Source organism: Pelophylax lessonae, assembly GCF_965119305.1.
Source record: "Pelophylax lessonae genome assembly, chromosome: 12".
NCBI classification, from domain to species: Eukaryota; Metazoa; Chordata; class Amphibia; order Anura; family Ranidae; genus Pelophylax; species Pelophylax lessonae.
In genome coordinates this window covers 151,507,668-151,522,809 of record NC_138779.1, presented here as the reverse complement: position 1 = coordinate 151,522,809, position 15,142 = coordinate 151,507,668, and the positions used below count along the sequence as shown (strand labels likewise).

The following is a 15,142-nucleotide window of genomic DNA, read 5'->3' as shown; positions in this document are numbered from 1 at the left end:
CTACCCGGAGCAAATCAGTTTGCGAACCCAATCGTCCTGAATGAAGGAAGTCCAGGGTTCCAGAAAGAAGAGCAGACGTCCACCCCACCCCTGAGACGGATGAGGTCACCCCTACATGCTGAAGAGGACTTGTCTGCTGCACTGGACTGACCGGCCTTGGGCTTGCCCCAAGGCTTCTTAGTTCCTCCAGAAGTTCTGAACGGCTTACCTTTTTCTTGCGCCCCGGAAGCACGAAAAAAATCTTTATGAGCAGAAAAGGAGGGACCCCACTTAGTACGGGGTATCTTATCCTTGGAGGATTGAGAAAGAAGAGTACTTTTCCCACCAGTCAGACCCTTGATTAACTCATCCAATGAGTCGCCAAACAACCGTTCCCCCAGAAAGGGGAGATCACCCAGGGCTTTCTTAGAAGCTTGGTCAGCCGACCAGCTCTTCAACCAAACCATGCATCTTAAAAAAATACCCATGGCCAAAACCCTGGCCACTAGGGGAGCCACATCCATAGACGCATCACACAGGAACACCAGAGCCTGGATCACTTGGTCCAACAATTCCAGCTGTTCCGGAGGTCTTGGGGTCCAAAGACTCCCACAAACCCCTAATCCATTCCGCTTTACCGTCTGGGAGACTACCACAGACAGAAAAAATGGTTTCAAAATGGAACCCGCCAGCACGTGAAGATGGCGGGAAAGGGATTCCACTCGCCTGTCCACTGGATCCGTAAAAACTGGGGAATCCTCCACAGGCACAAGGGTAGATTTGTTTAATATGGAAACAGGATGGTCCACCTTAGGCGGCACCGTCCAACGGTTGGAGACCTTTTCAGCAAAAGGAAACCGGCGTTTGAAGCATTTTGGCACCACTAACACGTGCTTAACGTGCACCAGTGGTCATTCACAATATCATGAAAAGTGTCGGGACAAGGGAAAACCCTGTCAGCTTTTGGAGCCAAAAGCCAACTGTGTCTCTGCCGGCGTGGGCTTATCAGCCAATTTTAAAGTATCCCCTACTGAATCAGAGGACACCTCCATAGATGGAGAAGGCAGCAGCCGTTTTCGGCTATCAACCTTTTTCATGACTAAATCAACTTTAGTCATGATCCGGACTGTCCGGGAGTCGCACAGAGTGGGTCTGAGGGTGATTGCACAGTTTGGGACTCCATATTGCATTTTGCAAAAAAACGGAGTACTGTCGCTTTAAGAACACCGATCGCGGTATCCACCACCGATCGCAGCGGTCTGCAAGTAACCCCTTTAAACTAAACTGACAGCAGAAAGCATAGGAATATGCCCGCAGGGATCTCAAGTAATGTATCACCTCAGACAAACCGTCCTGATTCTTCCAGCAACATGGAGGAAAACACAGGAAGTGACCTCGGCCAGTAGCAGAAAACAATGGGACAGGAAGTGATGTCGCCTGAGGAAGGTCACACTGCTCAGCATAGCACAAGGGCTACATAAAGATGGATGCCAATACAAATCAAAAGAAAGCTATTGGGAAAATGGCTGGCCCATACAAGTCTATGGGAAAAATTAACATTGCCCACACACAAGATGGTGGCGCAAATGGCGAACCATGCAGCTAGGGACCGACAAATGAATGCCTCAGGATCCATAACAGGGACCAGTAAACCCAAGGTACCATGTCACCCCCCCCAGGGCACCAGGCTCTCCAGACACACAGCCCCTGCCTGCAGGGACAGGGAAGGGGGGAAGGTAGGACACACAGACCGGGCAGTCCAGGGGGATCTTTTGGGAGGCACAAATCCCATTATGCCCAGGAGAGGGCCCACATTCCCCCAAGGCCAGGAGGGGCAATGGGGGCACATTTACTCACCATACCATGGACAGGGTGGGCTCCGCTCCGGGCAGACTGCCTCCCACCCGAAGAGGGGGTGGTACCATCCGAGGGGTACGCTTTGACTCAGGGTGTTCCAGGTCATCCCGTCCCAGCGAGGCATCCGCTCGCAGACTTGTCCCTATCCGGAAAAGGGGCACCATCATGGCTAGGCCTAGGGCAGGACTATAACCTGCTCACACTCGTAGGCCAGACTGATTATCTAGATCTAGATTATCCAGTGCGAAGCCCCAGCAGGCATCGTTGCTTGTAGATCACCAGGAAAATTCTTCCCTGAACACTAGCTAGAAAGTGAGTAAAGAGAAATAAAAGGAAACTATTCTGAAAAGAATAAAAAAAACTGAGACCGGAGTCCCAGCAGGAAACCTAGGTCCTACTCCTTCTCTAGGCAGAAACAAACTGATGTGCTGGGCTGTGGCAGTGGGGGTAATGGCTGGAGGGACAGCCCCATGGGAGTGTATATGTTAAAAATGTTGTACTAATGTACTGCCTAGACTACTCATGCAGGTGGCAGCATAACCCACTCAGCTCATGGAGATGAGGCTGCGTTTGTCGATGGGACGATAGAGAAATGCTGTTTTTTTTTTTTTTATGTTCCTTAGGCCTAAATGTGTATTCTTTACAAAGTGAAAGTTTACCACATTACCACGTTCACCAAGTAAAACAAGTACAACAGAATGCAAGTGCACTGGCAAAGTGTACAATCTACAGTATTTGCCTTTAGTAAATTTACCCTATTATGTCTTCTTACTGGCTCTGTACTTTCTGTTATTAATACAATAAAAGATGATTGAACGAAAAAAAAAAAGTGTGCTTAAAACTAAGATATAACATTTTACAAAAATAGGAGGAGTTAGACTAGTTTTTAAAAAAAAAAATGCAAGCTTTCAGAACACAAAGACCTGTCCTGTAAGCACTGTTGCTTGTTGTAGCAGACACAGTTTTTCGCATTGGACTACTGCAAAAGAAAATAACCGCACACCTGAGCTTTATTCCACCTGTAAGTTACCTAACCTTTATCCCCTACGTTTTTCAGTTTCTGAAAACAGGCTAAATTAACAGTACTCTGATGTATTGTCACCCTCCCTGCGAGATTACTGTTGCTTTGGGAATTTTAGTAAAGTAATTTATAGATAGATATCAGGCAGTTAAAAATAAACTGTATTTTAAATTCATTTTAAATGAAAACATGAGAACTAAATGTTTTTTGTTTGCCTGGAGCAAGCTGTGTTTTCAATAAAATGTAGGAAATAATCTTTTATTAGGTACCGATTCCTGACTAGCCTGGAACATGCTGTGTTTTTATACAAATGTTAGAAATAGGTTTTAATTAGGAACCGTTTCCTGACTAGCGGGGATGAGTGTTGTGAAATGTATTTATTTTTGTTTACAAACTTTAAATTAAATGGTTATCAAAAAAGTGGTACAAAGAGATTAGCATTTTGAAACATCAAAATATATCAGAACAGAAAATGACAAAAAGTACAAAACATAACTAAGATAGTGCAGTTTATAAAAATTTACACAAATCAATGCGGAAACGTGAGTTATACTGCTGATGATACGAGAATTACCAAAACGAAAATGAGATGACATCAACATTACCATACAAATGAATACGCAGTACTAGATATCAAGAATCAATCATGTAAAAATGGAACAGTGGTCGAACCAAAGAGCCCATTTGGGAGCCCATAAGGCATAGTATGGTAAAAGGTGTTAAAGAGTTTATCTACTCTACTTATAGTCTCTATACGGAGTTTAACCTGAGAAAGTGGCACCGACTGAGATTTCCATTGTAAAGCAACTACCCAATGATTTGCAACACAGATATGGATAAATCTGATCTGTGATGTGGTAACCTAGGCAATTGGGGCAAATTAAAAACCATTAGATGGTGTGAGAGAGAGCTGGGTATTAGCTATCAGGGAGGCAAAGGTGATCAGTCTTCTCCAAATGGAGCCACATGAGAGCATTCTCAGAATAGATGAAGAAATGTGCCTGGGGCTTGGCATCCTCTAAAACATAAGGGAGATGTTGTGAAATGTCTTTATCTGCAGTGAAAGTTTGCTATTATTGGCAACCATAAACTGAACAAAGTGATCACCATTTTCTCTTTTAGCTATGTTGCTAAAGTTCATTGGTTTAGGTAGCTTGCTACCTTTTCTTTTTGATTTGCCATGAGTTACTTACCTAAGGTAGGATAAAGTTACTTCTGCATCCTTTTCTGCTTCATCTAAAGATATCAGCAATAATTCTCTCCGGCTCTCCAGTGAAAGCACCTTAAGAAATAAGACTGGAGGTTAAACAACCAATCTATAGGGAAAACAATGGATTTATCAAAACTATAAGGTTCTGATTAGGGATGCACTGATGCTGATACCGAGTTTTTTCACAAGTACTCGTACTAGTTAAAATGCTCCCAATACCAAAACCTATACTTTTCGGTGTGATTTGCGCCCATATAAAAAAACTGCAATGAATCATATGCAATTTGAACAGGAATGCGGTGCGATTTCTGTCTGATCGCATGCTGTTTCCCACACCGCTCCTGTGTGAAACCTTGCTGAATTCACTATGACAAGCCTGGGTTCACACCGGTACAGTGGAAAAACCCCATGCGATTCAGACAGGGATCGCACCGCATTCCTGTTTAAATCTTTGCAATGCAATTTATGCCCATTTATTTATTTTGTATGGACACAAATTGCACCACAAAGTAACGGTTTCAGTATCCATCCCAAACTCGCTCATCCATGTCTTTATGGACCTTGCTTTGTGCACTGGTCCAAATCATTTGGTGAAGGGGGGTTATGGCGTGGGGTTGTTTTTCAGGGATTGGACTTAGCCCCTTCGTTCCAGTGAAGGCAACTTTTAAGGTGTCAGCATACCAAGACATTTTTGACAACTTCATGCTCCCAACCTTGTAGGAACAGTTTGGGGTTGGCCCTTTCTGGTCCAACATGACTGCACACCAGTGCACAAACCAAGGTCCATAAAGCCATAGATTAGTGAGTTTGGGGTGGAGGAACTTGACAGGCCTGCACAGAGTCTTGACCTCAACCCCATAGAACACCTTTGGGATGAATTCGAGAGCAGACTGTGAGCCAGGCCTTCTCTGCAAAATCAGTGCCTGACCTTTACAAGTGCACTTCTGGAAGAATAGTCAAACGTTCCCATAGACACTTCTGAACCTTCTGGACAGCCTTCCCAGAAGAGTTGAAGCTGTTATAGCTGCAAATGGTGGGCCAGCTCAATATTGAACCCTACAGACCAAGACTGGAATGCAATTTGCAATTGAAGTTCATGTGCGTGTAAAGACAGGTGTCCCATTACTTTTGGGAATAGAATGAATGTGTGTGTGCACGCGTACACACACGTATACTGTATATACAGATACACATGTTTTAGTCAACTGTATCTGTTTGATATATGCCAAAAAATACCTGCTGGTGCTCTCTACAGTGTTATGAAGTGTAGTAGGAGTACAGAATAGCTTCTCCTGTTATGAAGATGATGTGCAACAACACAACTTCTCCATGGAAACAATTCAGTATCACTGGCAGGATTTAAAGTTAAAATTAAAGGGAAAACCAATAAAAATAGAAGAAAGAAAACGAATGTAATCACCGTATCTAAGGCCTGATAAACTCCTATTGTATATATAATACAGATTTAATCAGTACCTTTCACTGGCTGCAGGGCCTAGTGACTTACAAAAAGTATTGAAGCCAAAAAGGCCAGCAACTAGAAAGAGGTCAGTGATAACATCTTGCACTTTTGTCATGGTAAAAGTTTATCCTATGCACTGTGACTATGATTATTGTAAACATCAGTCTGGAAAGAAAAAAAACTAGCCGCAAAACAAATTGGGGTAATGTGCCTAGGAAGTACCTAATTACTGGTTAACCACTTTAGGATCTGAGGATTTTCCTGGTTTAAGTCCAGGCCACTTTTTGCAACTTGGCACTGTGCGACTTTAACTGACAATTGCGCGGTCATGCAACGCTGTACCCAAACGAAATTTAGGTCCTTTTTTTCCCACAAACAGAGCTTTCTTTTGGTGGTATTTGATCACCTCTGCACTTTTCATTTTTTGCGATATTAATAAAAAAATAGTGACAATTTTGAAAAAATAACAATATTTTTCTACTTTGACAGTTAAAAAATATCCAATATATTCAATTTTTGTCATATATTTAGGCCAAAATGTATTTAACTACATGTCTTTGACAAAAAAATCCTCAATGAGTGTATTTTTAACCGCTTTAAGACCGGAAAATTTTACCCCATTCCTGACCAGGCCATATTTTGCGATTCGGCACTGCATTAATTTAACGGACAATTGCGCGGTCGTGCGACGCTTTACCCAAATTTAATTTATGTCCTTTTTTCCCCACAAATAGAGCTTTCTTTTGGTGGTATTTGATCACCTGTGTAATTTTTACTTTTTTGCAAATATATGAAATTCCCCCCAAAAAAAAAAAAATGTAAAAATCAACATTTTTTTAACATTTTAGGCCAATTTGTTTTCTGCTACATATTTTTGGTAAAAAAATGACAATAAGCATATTTTGATAGGTTTCGCAAAAGTTATCGCAGCTACTAACTACGGGAAAGATTTATGTCATTTTATTGTTTTTTTTTTTTTTAACGAGTAATGGCGGCGATCTGCAATTTTTTTTGTTGGACTGCGACATTGCGGCAGACAGATCGGAGCCTTGACTGACATTTTTGACACCTTTGGGGGGGGGGACCAGTGACATTACTACAGTAATCAGTGCTATAAATATGCACTGTTACTGTAATAATGACACTGGCAGGGAAGGGGTTAACTTTATTGGTGATCAAGGGGTTAAATATATGCCTGGTGCTTACTGATGTGTGAGGGGGGGGAGGGGACTGTGTGACACAGGCACAGATCGCAGGTTCAGCTATGCTGAATCCTGTAATCTGTCCCTGCCCGTCACATAGGGGATCCGCCCGCTTTGTTTACACAAGCGGGCGGATTTCCTCACTCGATCCCCGACGATCGGGGAAGAGCGGCGGTGATCACCGCCTCTCCTCCCCTGGCACGACTCCCGCTGTGTCTGAATACAGCGGGAGCGAGCCTTCGGCGGCAAGCGCTCCACCCACAAGGGGAGGAGTCCAGTCTACATCGCTGGACGGAATCGAGCCACTTTGCCGCAGTACACTCCATGTGAGCGGTCGGCAAGTGGTTAAAGTCGTTCTAAAGCCTTAAGGTTATTTTTTTACCTTAATGCATTCTTTGCATTAGGGAAAAAAAACCTTCAGTGATAGGCATCCCCCCCCCCCCATCTCCCTTATACTTACCCGAGCCTGATTGTGATCCAGCGCTGTGCCAGAGAGTAGTGGCTTTCTCCACTTTCTCCCTCCTCAAGGTGCAGCTTGATAGCAACGTGAGCCAATCAAAATCTGTGATGAGGGAGCAAGGGCCAGGGCCGTGCTGGGCTAACTGTGTGTATAGAAGCAGGCAGCAGAGCTCGGGATTGAGCCTGCATGAGTGACCACATCGGAAGCGGCTTCCTATGGGGACACTCCCCAGAAAGGAGAAGCCAGGAGCGCCAGCAAAGGACCCTGGAAGAAGAGGAATGCTGTTTGCAAAATCATTATACAGAGCAGGAAATTATAACATGTTTATTATTTTAAGGAGAAAAAAAAAAGCTTTACAATCACTTTAAAGACAAAGAAGAAGTTTTTGTTTAAACCCTACTGAACTGTGCTGAATTCCAAAATATATATTTTACCTCTGCATTTTGTGCACGCTCTAGTTCCTTCAACACACCTTGTGTCACCTCGTTTTCTTTCTTTCTTAATGACTCCAGTTCAGCATCCCACTCTTCCCTGCCAATTGGAAGATGTGATATATGAGCTATGGAATGTGATAAAGTTTATTTAATGCCTAAATTTCTTTTTATAACAACGGCATCTTTTACAGGTATAAATAGGTAGCGAATGCAGTTGTGTAATGGTGCTATAAGACCTGCCCCACCGCTGTTTGAATCCACAGCTTTTAACTAGTCTGTCAGTAGTCAACAACAATCTATACATTTCTGTTGTACATACATTATATACTTTAGTCCCAGAGACATGCAGTATATACGACCAGACATTTTTTATATAACATCTGAATGTTCTGCACTTAAGTCTGCACTTAGGTAAGGGGGGAGGGGGGTGATAGCAGTTTTTACAAGCAGTACACAATGATAGATACTGTTTCATATGGCCAGATTTTCTGCCTTGATAGGGAATTAAAAAAAAAAAAACATACATTCTCACCTTTATGGCTGCAGCATTACTGTCCCCAGCCAGCTCGAAGACTGCAGACTGAGCTAATCACTCAATTCTCGGTCTTACAGTATCTCAAAAAAGTGAGTACACCCCTCACATTTTTGTAAATATTTTATTATATATTTTCATGTGACAACACTGAAGAAATTACTCTTTGCTACAATGTAAAGTAGTGAGTGTATAGCTTGTATAACAGTGTAAATTTGCTGTCCCCTCAAAATAACTCAATACACAGCCATTAATAAAGATGTACAAATTTCCGCGCTTATGGACAAGAACTAGGCTGCAGTCTACCTCAAAATATAGTCCAGATGGCTATATCATTAAATGTAAAATAAGGTGAGGTAAATTGGCGCTGCCTGACTGAAGGGGAAATTATATTTAAATATATATGGAAGGGGTTAAAATTAATGTGCAATGAATAAGGTGCTAACGTGCAAACATATCCCAAACAGTCCAATATACACTGTAAATAAAACTGTATATATAAATAATTTAGGAATCTAAAAATAGTAAAAAGTGTTCGGAACTAAAAAACACACAGTGATTGTGAACACAAGGTGATATGTGCAATCAATATAAATAAATAACAATATTCAATGTGCCAGTGAAAAATGTCGGGTGAAAACACCAAACTTAAAATATATATTAAAACAATGAAAAGTCCAAGAAACAGTCCATAAAGTGCTACAAAGTAAAAAATGGTGCTTTAATAATATTGATAGGTGATATTCCGAGTGATCCGGGTGTTAGATACAGGGTGAAAAAACCGTGCACCCCTCCAATATACCCCGCACTCACCAGAGATATGCACCCCTGCAGGGGTAATAAGCCTTAGGATATTAACCTCTATCCAACGATTCCTGTGTGGTGGACTTGTGGGTGAAGGTATCCCTGGATCGTTCCTCTCAGCAGGGCAGTGTATATTCAACAGACTGGATAAAACCTGGTTTTTCCTCTCATATGTTGGAGATGTCCCGAGGTGATATGCAGAAGGAAGACCTCATATAGTGATGTACCCTTTAAATCTAACTCTTTATTTGTTCAAGTATAAGAAATGTACTCACATAAAACAATGGCAAACAAGCATTCAAGGCAGTAGGGGCCGCAAATCCCTCGTTGGCGGCTGCTTCCGGGACGCTATGCGAACCAGCGACCGGATCTGCGTTCCAGTGGGGCGGAAATGACGTAACCACGCACGACGCGTTTTGTCACAGCTGACGTCATCAGGTAACGCACATATCACCTTGTGTTCACAATCACTGTGTGTTTTTTAGTTCCGAACACTTTTTACTATTTTTAGATTCCTAAATTATTTATATATACAGTTTTATTTACAGTGTATATTGGACTGTTTGGGATATGTTTGCACATTAGCACCTTATTCATTGCACATTAATTTTAACCCCTTCCATATATATTTAAATATCATTTCCCTTTCAGTCAGGCAGCGGCAATCTACCTCACCTTATTTTACACAGCCATTAATGTCTAAACCGCTGGCAACAAAAGTAAAAGTGAGTACACCCCTAAGTAAAAATTTCAAAATTGGGCCCAATTACACATTTTCCCTCCCCGGTGTCATGTGACTCGTTAGTGTTACAAGGTCTCAGGTGTGAATGGGGAGCAGGTGTGTTAAATTTGATGTTATTGCTCTCACTCTCACATACTGGTCACTGGAAGTTCAACATGGCACCTCATAGCAAAGAACTCTCTGAGGATCTGAAAAAAAGAATTGTTGCTCTACATAAAGATGGCCTAGGCTATAAGAATATTGCCAAGACCCTGCAACTGAGCTGCAGCACGGTGGCCAAGACTATACAGCAGTTTAACACAACAGGTTCCACTTAGAACAGGCCTCTCCATGGTCGAAGAGGTTGAGTGGACGTGCTCAGCGTCATATCCAGAGGTTGTCTTTGGGAAATAGACACATGAGTGCTGCCAGCATTGCTGCAGAGGTTGAAGGGGTAGGGGTCAGCCTGTCAGTGCACAGATCATACACTGCACTCTGCATTAAATCGGTCTGCATGGCTGTCGTCCCAGAAGGAAGCCTCTTCTAAAGATGATGCACACAAAAAGAAAGCCCACAAACAGTTTGCTGAAGACAAGCAGACTAAGGATATGGATTATAAACAGGCAAAAAATTTGGGGGAGCATACCCATGTATTTCCAAAGCTGCTGCAGCTATGAACCAAAAGACATGTATATTAAAAAAGAATAGCGCGCAAATGCAAAAGAAATTACTACCAAATCTGAAGAGAGTCCATAAATAAAAATGGGGGTTTGGTCCCACCATATGGCCATATCGTGCTCAAGCCCACTACTGCGTCAAAGTACCCCATTATCAGTGGGTCCTACACTATCCATGAAAAAGAGATGAATCCAGCCCTTCTAACCCTTGGAGACAACACTCCTTGCTGGGAAAAATGTGCAAATGCACTACAGGGGACTCCTCCTATATCCATTTGATGGTGGACACTGATTGAGTACAGGTGTATGTGGGGGGTGGGGAGGGCTGCTCAACCTCGATAGTCTGGTCAGACCGAATACATAATAAACAGGCAAAAAATTTTTTTTTTTGGGGGAGCATACCCATGTATTTCCAAAGCTGCTGCAGCTATGAACCAAAAGACATGTATATTAAAAAAGAATAGCGCGCAAATGCAAAAGAAATTACTACCAAATCTGAAGAGAGTCCATAAATAAAAATGGGGGTTTGGTCCCACCATATGGCCATATCGTGCTCAAGCCCACTACTGCGTCAAAGTACCCCATTATCAGTGGGTCCTACACTATCCATGAAAAAGAGATGAATCCAGCCCTTCTAACCCTTGGAGACAACACTCCTTGCTGGGAAAAATGTGCAAATGCACTACAGGGGACTCCTCCTATATCCATTTGATGGTGGACACTGATTGAGTACAGGTGTATGTGGGGGGTGGGGAGGGCTGCTCAACCTCGATAGATCGAGGTTGAGCAGCCCTCCCCACCCCCCACATACACCTGTACTCAATCAGTGTCCACCATCAAATGGATATAGGAGGAGTCCCCTGTAGTGCATTTGCACATTTTTCCCAGCAAGGAGTGTTGTCTCCAAGGGTTAGAAGGGCTGGATTCATCTCTTTTTCATGGATAGTGTAGGACCCACTGATAATGGGGTACTTTGACGCAGTAGTGGGCTTGAGCACGATATGGCCATATGGTGGGACCAAACCCCCATTTTTATTTATGGACTCTCTTCAGATTTGGTAGTAATTTCTTTTGCATTTGCGCGCTATTCTTTTTTAATATACATGTCTTTTGGTTCATAGCTGCAGCAGCTTTGGAAATACATGGGTATGCTCCCCCAAATTTTTTGCCTGTTTATTATGTATTCGGTCTGACCAGACTATCGAGGTTGAGCAGCCCTCCCCACCCCCCACATACACCTGTACTCAATCAGTGTCCACCATCAAATGGATATAGGAGGAGTCCCCTGTAGTGCATTTGCACATTTTTCCCAGCAAGGAGTGTTGTCTCCAAGGGTTAGAAGGGCTGGATTCATCTCTTTTTCATGGATAGTGTAGGACCCACTGATAATGGGGTACTTTGACGCAGTAGTGGGCTTGAGCACGATATGGCCATATGGTGGGACCAAACCCCCATTTTTATTTATGGACTCTCTTCAGATTTGGTAGTAATTTCTTTTGCATTTGCGCGCTATTCTTTTTTAATAAGGATATGGATTACTGGAACCATGTCCTGTGGTCTGATGAGACCAAGATAAACTTATTTGGTTCAGATAGTGTCAAGTGTCTGTGGCAGCAACCAGGTGAGAAGTACAAAGACAAGTGTCTTGCCTACAGTCAAGCATGGTGGTGGGAGTGTCATGGTCTGGGGCTGCATGAGTGCTGCAGACACTAGGGAGCTAAAGTTCATTGAGGGAACCATGACTGCCAACATGTACTGTGACATACTGAAGCAGAGCATGATACCCTTCGGAGACTGGGCCACAGGGCAGTATTCCAACATGATAATGACCCCAAACACACCTGCAAGACAACCACTGCCTTGCTAAAGAAGGTGAGGGACTGGCCAAGCAGGTCTCCAGACCTAAACCCTATTGAGCATATGTGGGGCATCCTCAAACGGAAGGTATATGAGCGCAAGGTCTCTATCATCCACAAGCTCCGTGAAGTCATCATGGAGGAGTGGAAGAGGACTTCAGTGGCAACCTGTGAAGCTCTGGTGAACTCCATGCCCAAGAGGGTTAAGGCAGTGCTGGAAAATAATGGTGGCCACACAAAATATTGACACTTTGGGCCCAATTTGCACATTTTAACTTAGGGGTGTACTCACTTTTGTTGCCAGCGGTTTAGACATTATTGGCTGTGTGTTGAGTTATTTTGAGGGGACAGACCACTGTTATACAAGCTGTACACTCACTACTTAACATTGTAGCAAAGTGTCATTTCTTCAGTGTTGTCACATGAAAAGATATAATAAAATATTTACAAAAATGTGAGGGGTGTACTCACTTTTGTGAGATACTGTACATAGTTACATAGTTAATCAGGTTGAAATAAGACACAAGTCCATCTAGTTCAGTCATGTCAAAAGTACAGCCCGCGGGCCTATTGCAGCCCGTGGGCCTCTTTAATAAAGCCCCACAGGTAATTTGGAAAAATCGATTGTTGTGGCCCCTGTGAATCCCCGAGCGCTGCTCAGAACCCCTGAGATCTCTGGATCTTTCAACGCCGCAGGACTGCACGTATGCCATATTCATTCTTTTACCATTCATTTTACACATTCTCTAATATATGCTACTGTTTTGAATGACTTGTACTCAAAATGATGGTCCATCCCGGCCCAATGCGTCCAATTCCGTTTTTTCCTGTTACTTGGGAACACACTATTATTACTGTGCGACTCAGCGTTGTGCGTCTGACCGGGCTGTGAGATTGTGAGTGTTGGGTGACTGACCGGTGTCAAGTGAGTGAAGCGGAATACCAGAGGGTGAGAAGGTAGCGTTAGGAAGCCAGGAAATAGCCACATAGGATAGACTTAAATCGCTGAATCCCCATTAGATTAGATAGTAGGTACAATGCCCGGCGGGTGTGGAGATGCGACTCGGTGTACATCTTGTGATATGTATGCGTTCCTCGGTCATGCGATCGAGGGCGAATACAAATGCGCAAAATGTGAGCACGTTGCTTCCCTGGAAGCTCAGGTCCTGAATCTAGGGAAGCAGCTGGCAACACTGAGACGAATGTCCATACCGGAGGAGAGCCAGGATTGTACCAATCAGGTGCAGACAGGGGCCTGCACAGAGGTGGGCGGAGTATCGGAGGTGCAGGCATCAGAGCAGAGCAGAGGGGTGACAGTTAGGAGGGGTAGAAGGGGACAAGTCAAGGAGGCTGATCCTGGGCTGGAGCACCCCAATAGATACGCCCCGTTGTGTGATGTTGGGGAAACCAGTCAGGGACCAGCATTGCTGGAGCAGAGTGACGCCCCTAGCTGCCAGGGGACGAACTCCTCCAGTGAGGCCGGGAGAAAGGGAAAGGAAAGACAGGTGCTGGTGGTAGGGGACTCAATTATTAGAAGGGCAGACAGTGTAATCTGTGACATAGACCGTGTGCGCCGAACAGTCTGTTGTTTGCCGGGCGCTCGGGTTCGGCACATCGCGGATCGGGTGAACAGATTATTGGGTGGGGCTGGGGAAGACCCAGCTGTCATGGTACACGTGGGTACCAATGACATAGGCAGAGGAAGACGGAGAGTCCTAAACGATTTCAGGGACTTAGGCGCTAAGTTGAGGACTAGGACCTCCAAGGTAGTATTTTCCGAAATACTACCTGTACCTCGAGCCACACCAGAGAGGCAGCGGGAGATTAGGGAAGTTAACGAGTGGCTGAGGAGCTGGTGTAGTAAGGAGGGTTTCGGGTTCCTGGAGAACTGGGCCGACTTCTCAGTCGGTCACCGGCTCTTTGGTAGGGACGGATTGCACCTAAATGGGGTGGGTGCAGCCGTACTGGGTGAGAGGATGGCCAAAAAGTTAGAGGGGCTTTTAAACTAGGGAATGGGGGGGAGGGTACAGATGTAGAATTAGCCAGTGGAAAGCAAGTTTCAGAGGGCAGAAATGGGGGCATTAGCGGTAGGGTGTTCGGAGCCCCTATACCCAGGGTGGGTACGGGGAAAAATCAAGAGAGCAGCCTAAAAACATCAAAATTACGAGGCTTATATACCAATGCCAGAAGCCTGGCCAACAAGATGGGAGAGCTGGAGCTGCTGATGTTTGAGGAGGACTTAGATTTTGTGGGGATAACTGAGACTTGGTTTGACAGCTCTCATGACTGGATGGCGACCATTCAGGGGTATTCCCTTTATCGCAGAGATAGAGAGGGTAAAGAAGGGGAGGGGTATGTTTGTATATTAAGAACAGTATACAGGTAAATATGAGGGATGATATTAATAATGGAGCTATGGACGAGGCAGAATCCCTATGGGTAGAGCTTCAAAGGAAAGGCACGGTGGGGAAGGTAATATTGGGCGTATGCTATAGGCCCCCAAACCAGAGGGAGGAGGGTGAGGCAGACCTCATGTTACAGATAGGATTGGCAGCAAGGATGGGAAATGTCATTATAATGGGGGACTTTAATTATCCAGATATAGACTGGGCAGAAGGAACCGCGCATTCAGCCAAGGCTCGGCAGTTCCTAAATGTTTTGCAGGACAATTTCATGGGTCAGATGGTGAATGCACCGACAAGAAACAATGCGGTACTTGACCTACTGATTACCAACAATACAGACCTGCTCACGGATATAGAAATACGGGACAACTTAGGGAACAGTGACCATAGGTCAATTGGTTTCAGTATTAATTACAGTAATAGGAAACACAAGGGTAATATAAGGACACTGAATTTCAAAAGAGCCAATTTCCCTAAACTGCGCTCACTGCTAGAAAATATCAAATGGGATAGAACCCTGGG

At 44.0% G+C, this 15,142-nt stretch overlaps 1 protein-coding gene across 1 annotated transcript in view; it reads right to left on the bottom strand.

Moving 5' to 3' along the window:
• Positions 1-15,142, bottom strand: part of RNF214 (ring finger protein 214) — a gene marked incomplete at its 5' end in the record, with an annotated part of 106,776 nt that overhangs the window by 62,036 nt on the left and 29,598 nt on the right. Inside the window, 2 exons of the mRNA XM_082274699.1 lie at positions 4,051-4,139; positions 7,626-7,722. Coding sequence (XP_082130825.1) covers positions 4,051-4,139; positions 7,626-7,722 — 186 coding nt within the window. The remainder of the gene's footprint in view (positions 1-4,050; positions 4,140-7,625; positions 7,723-15,142) is intronic.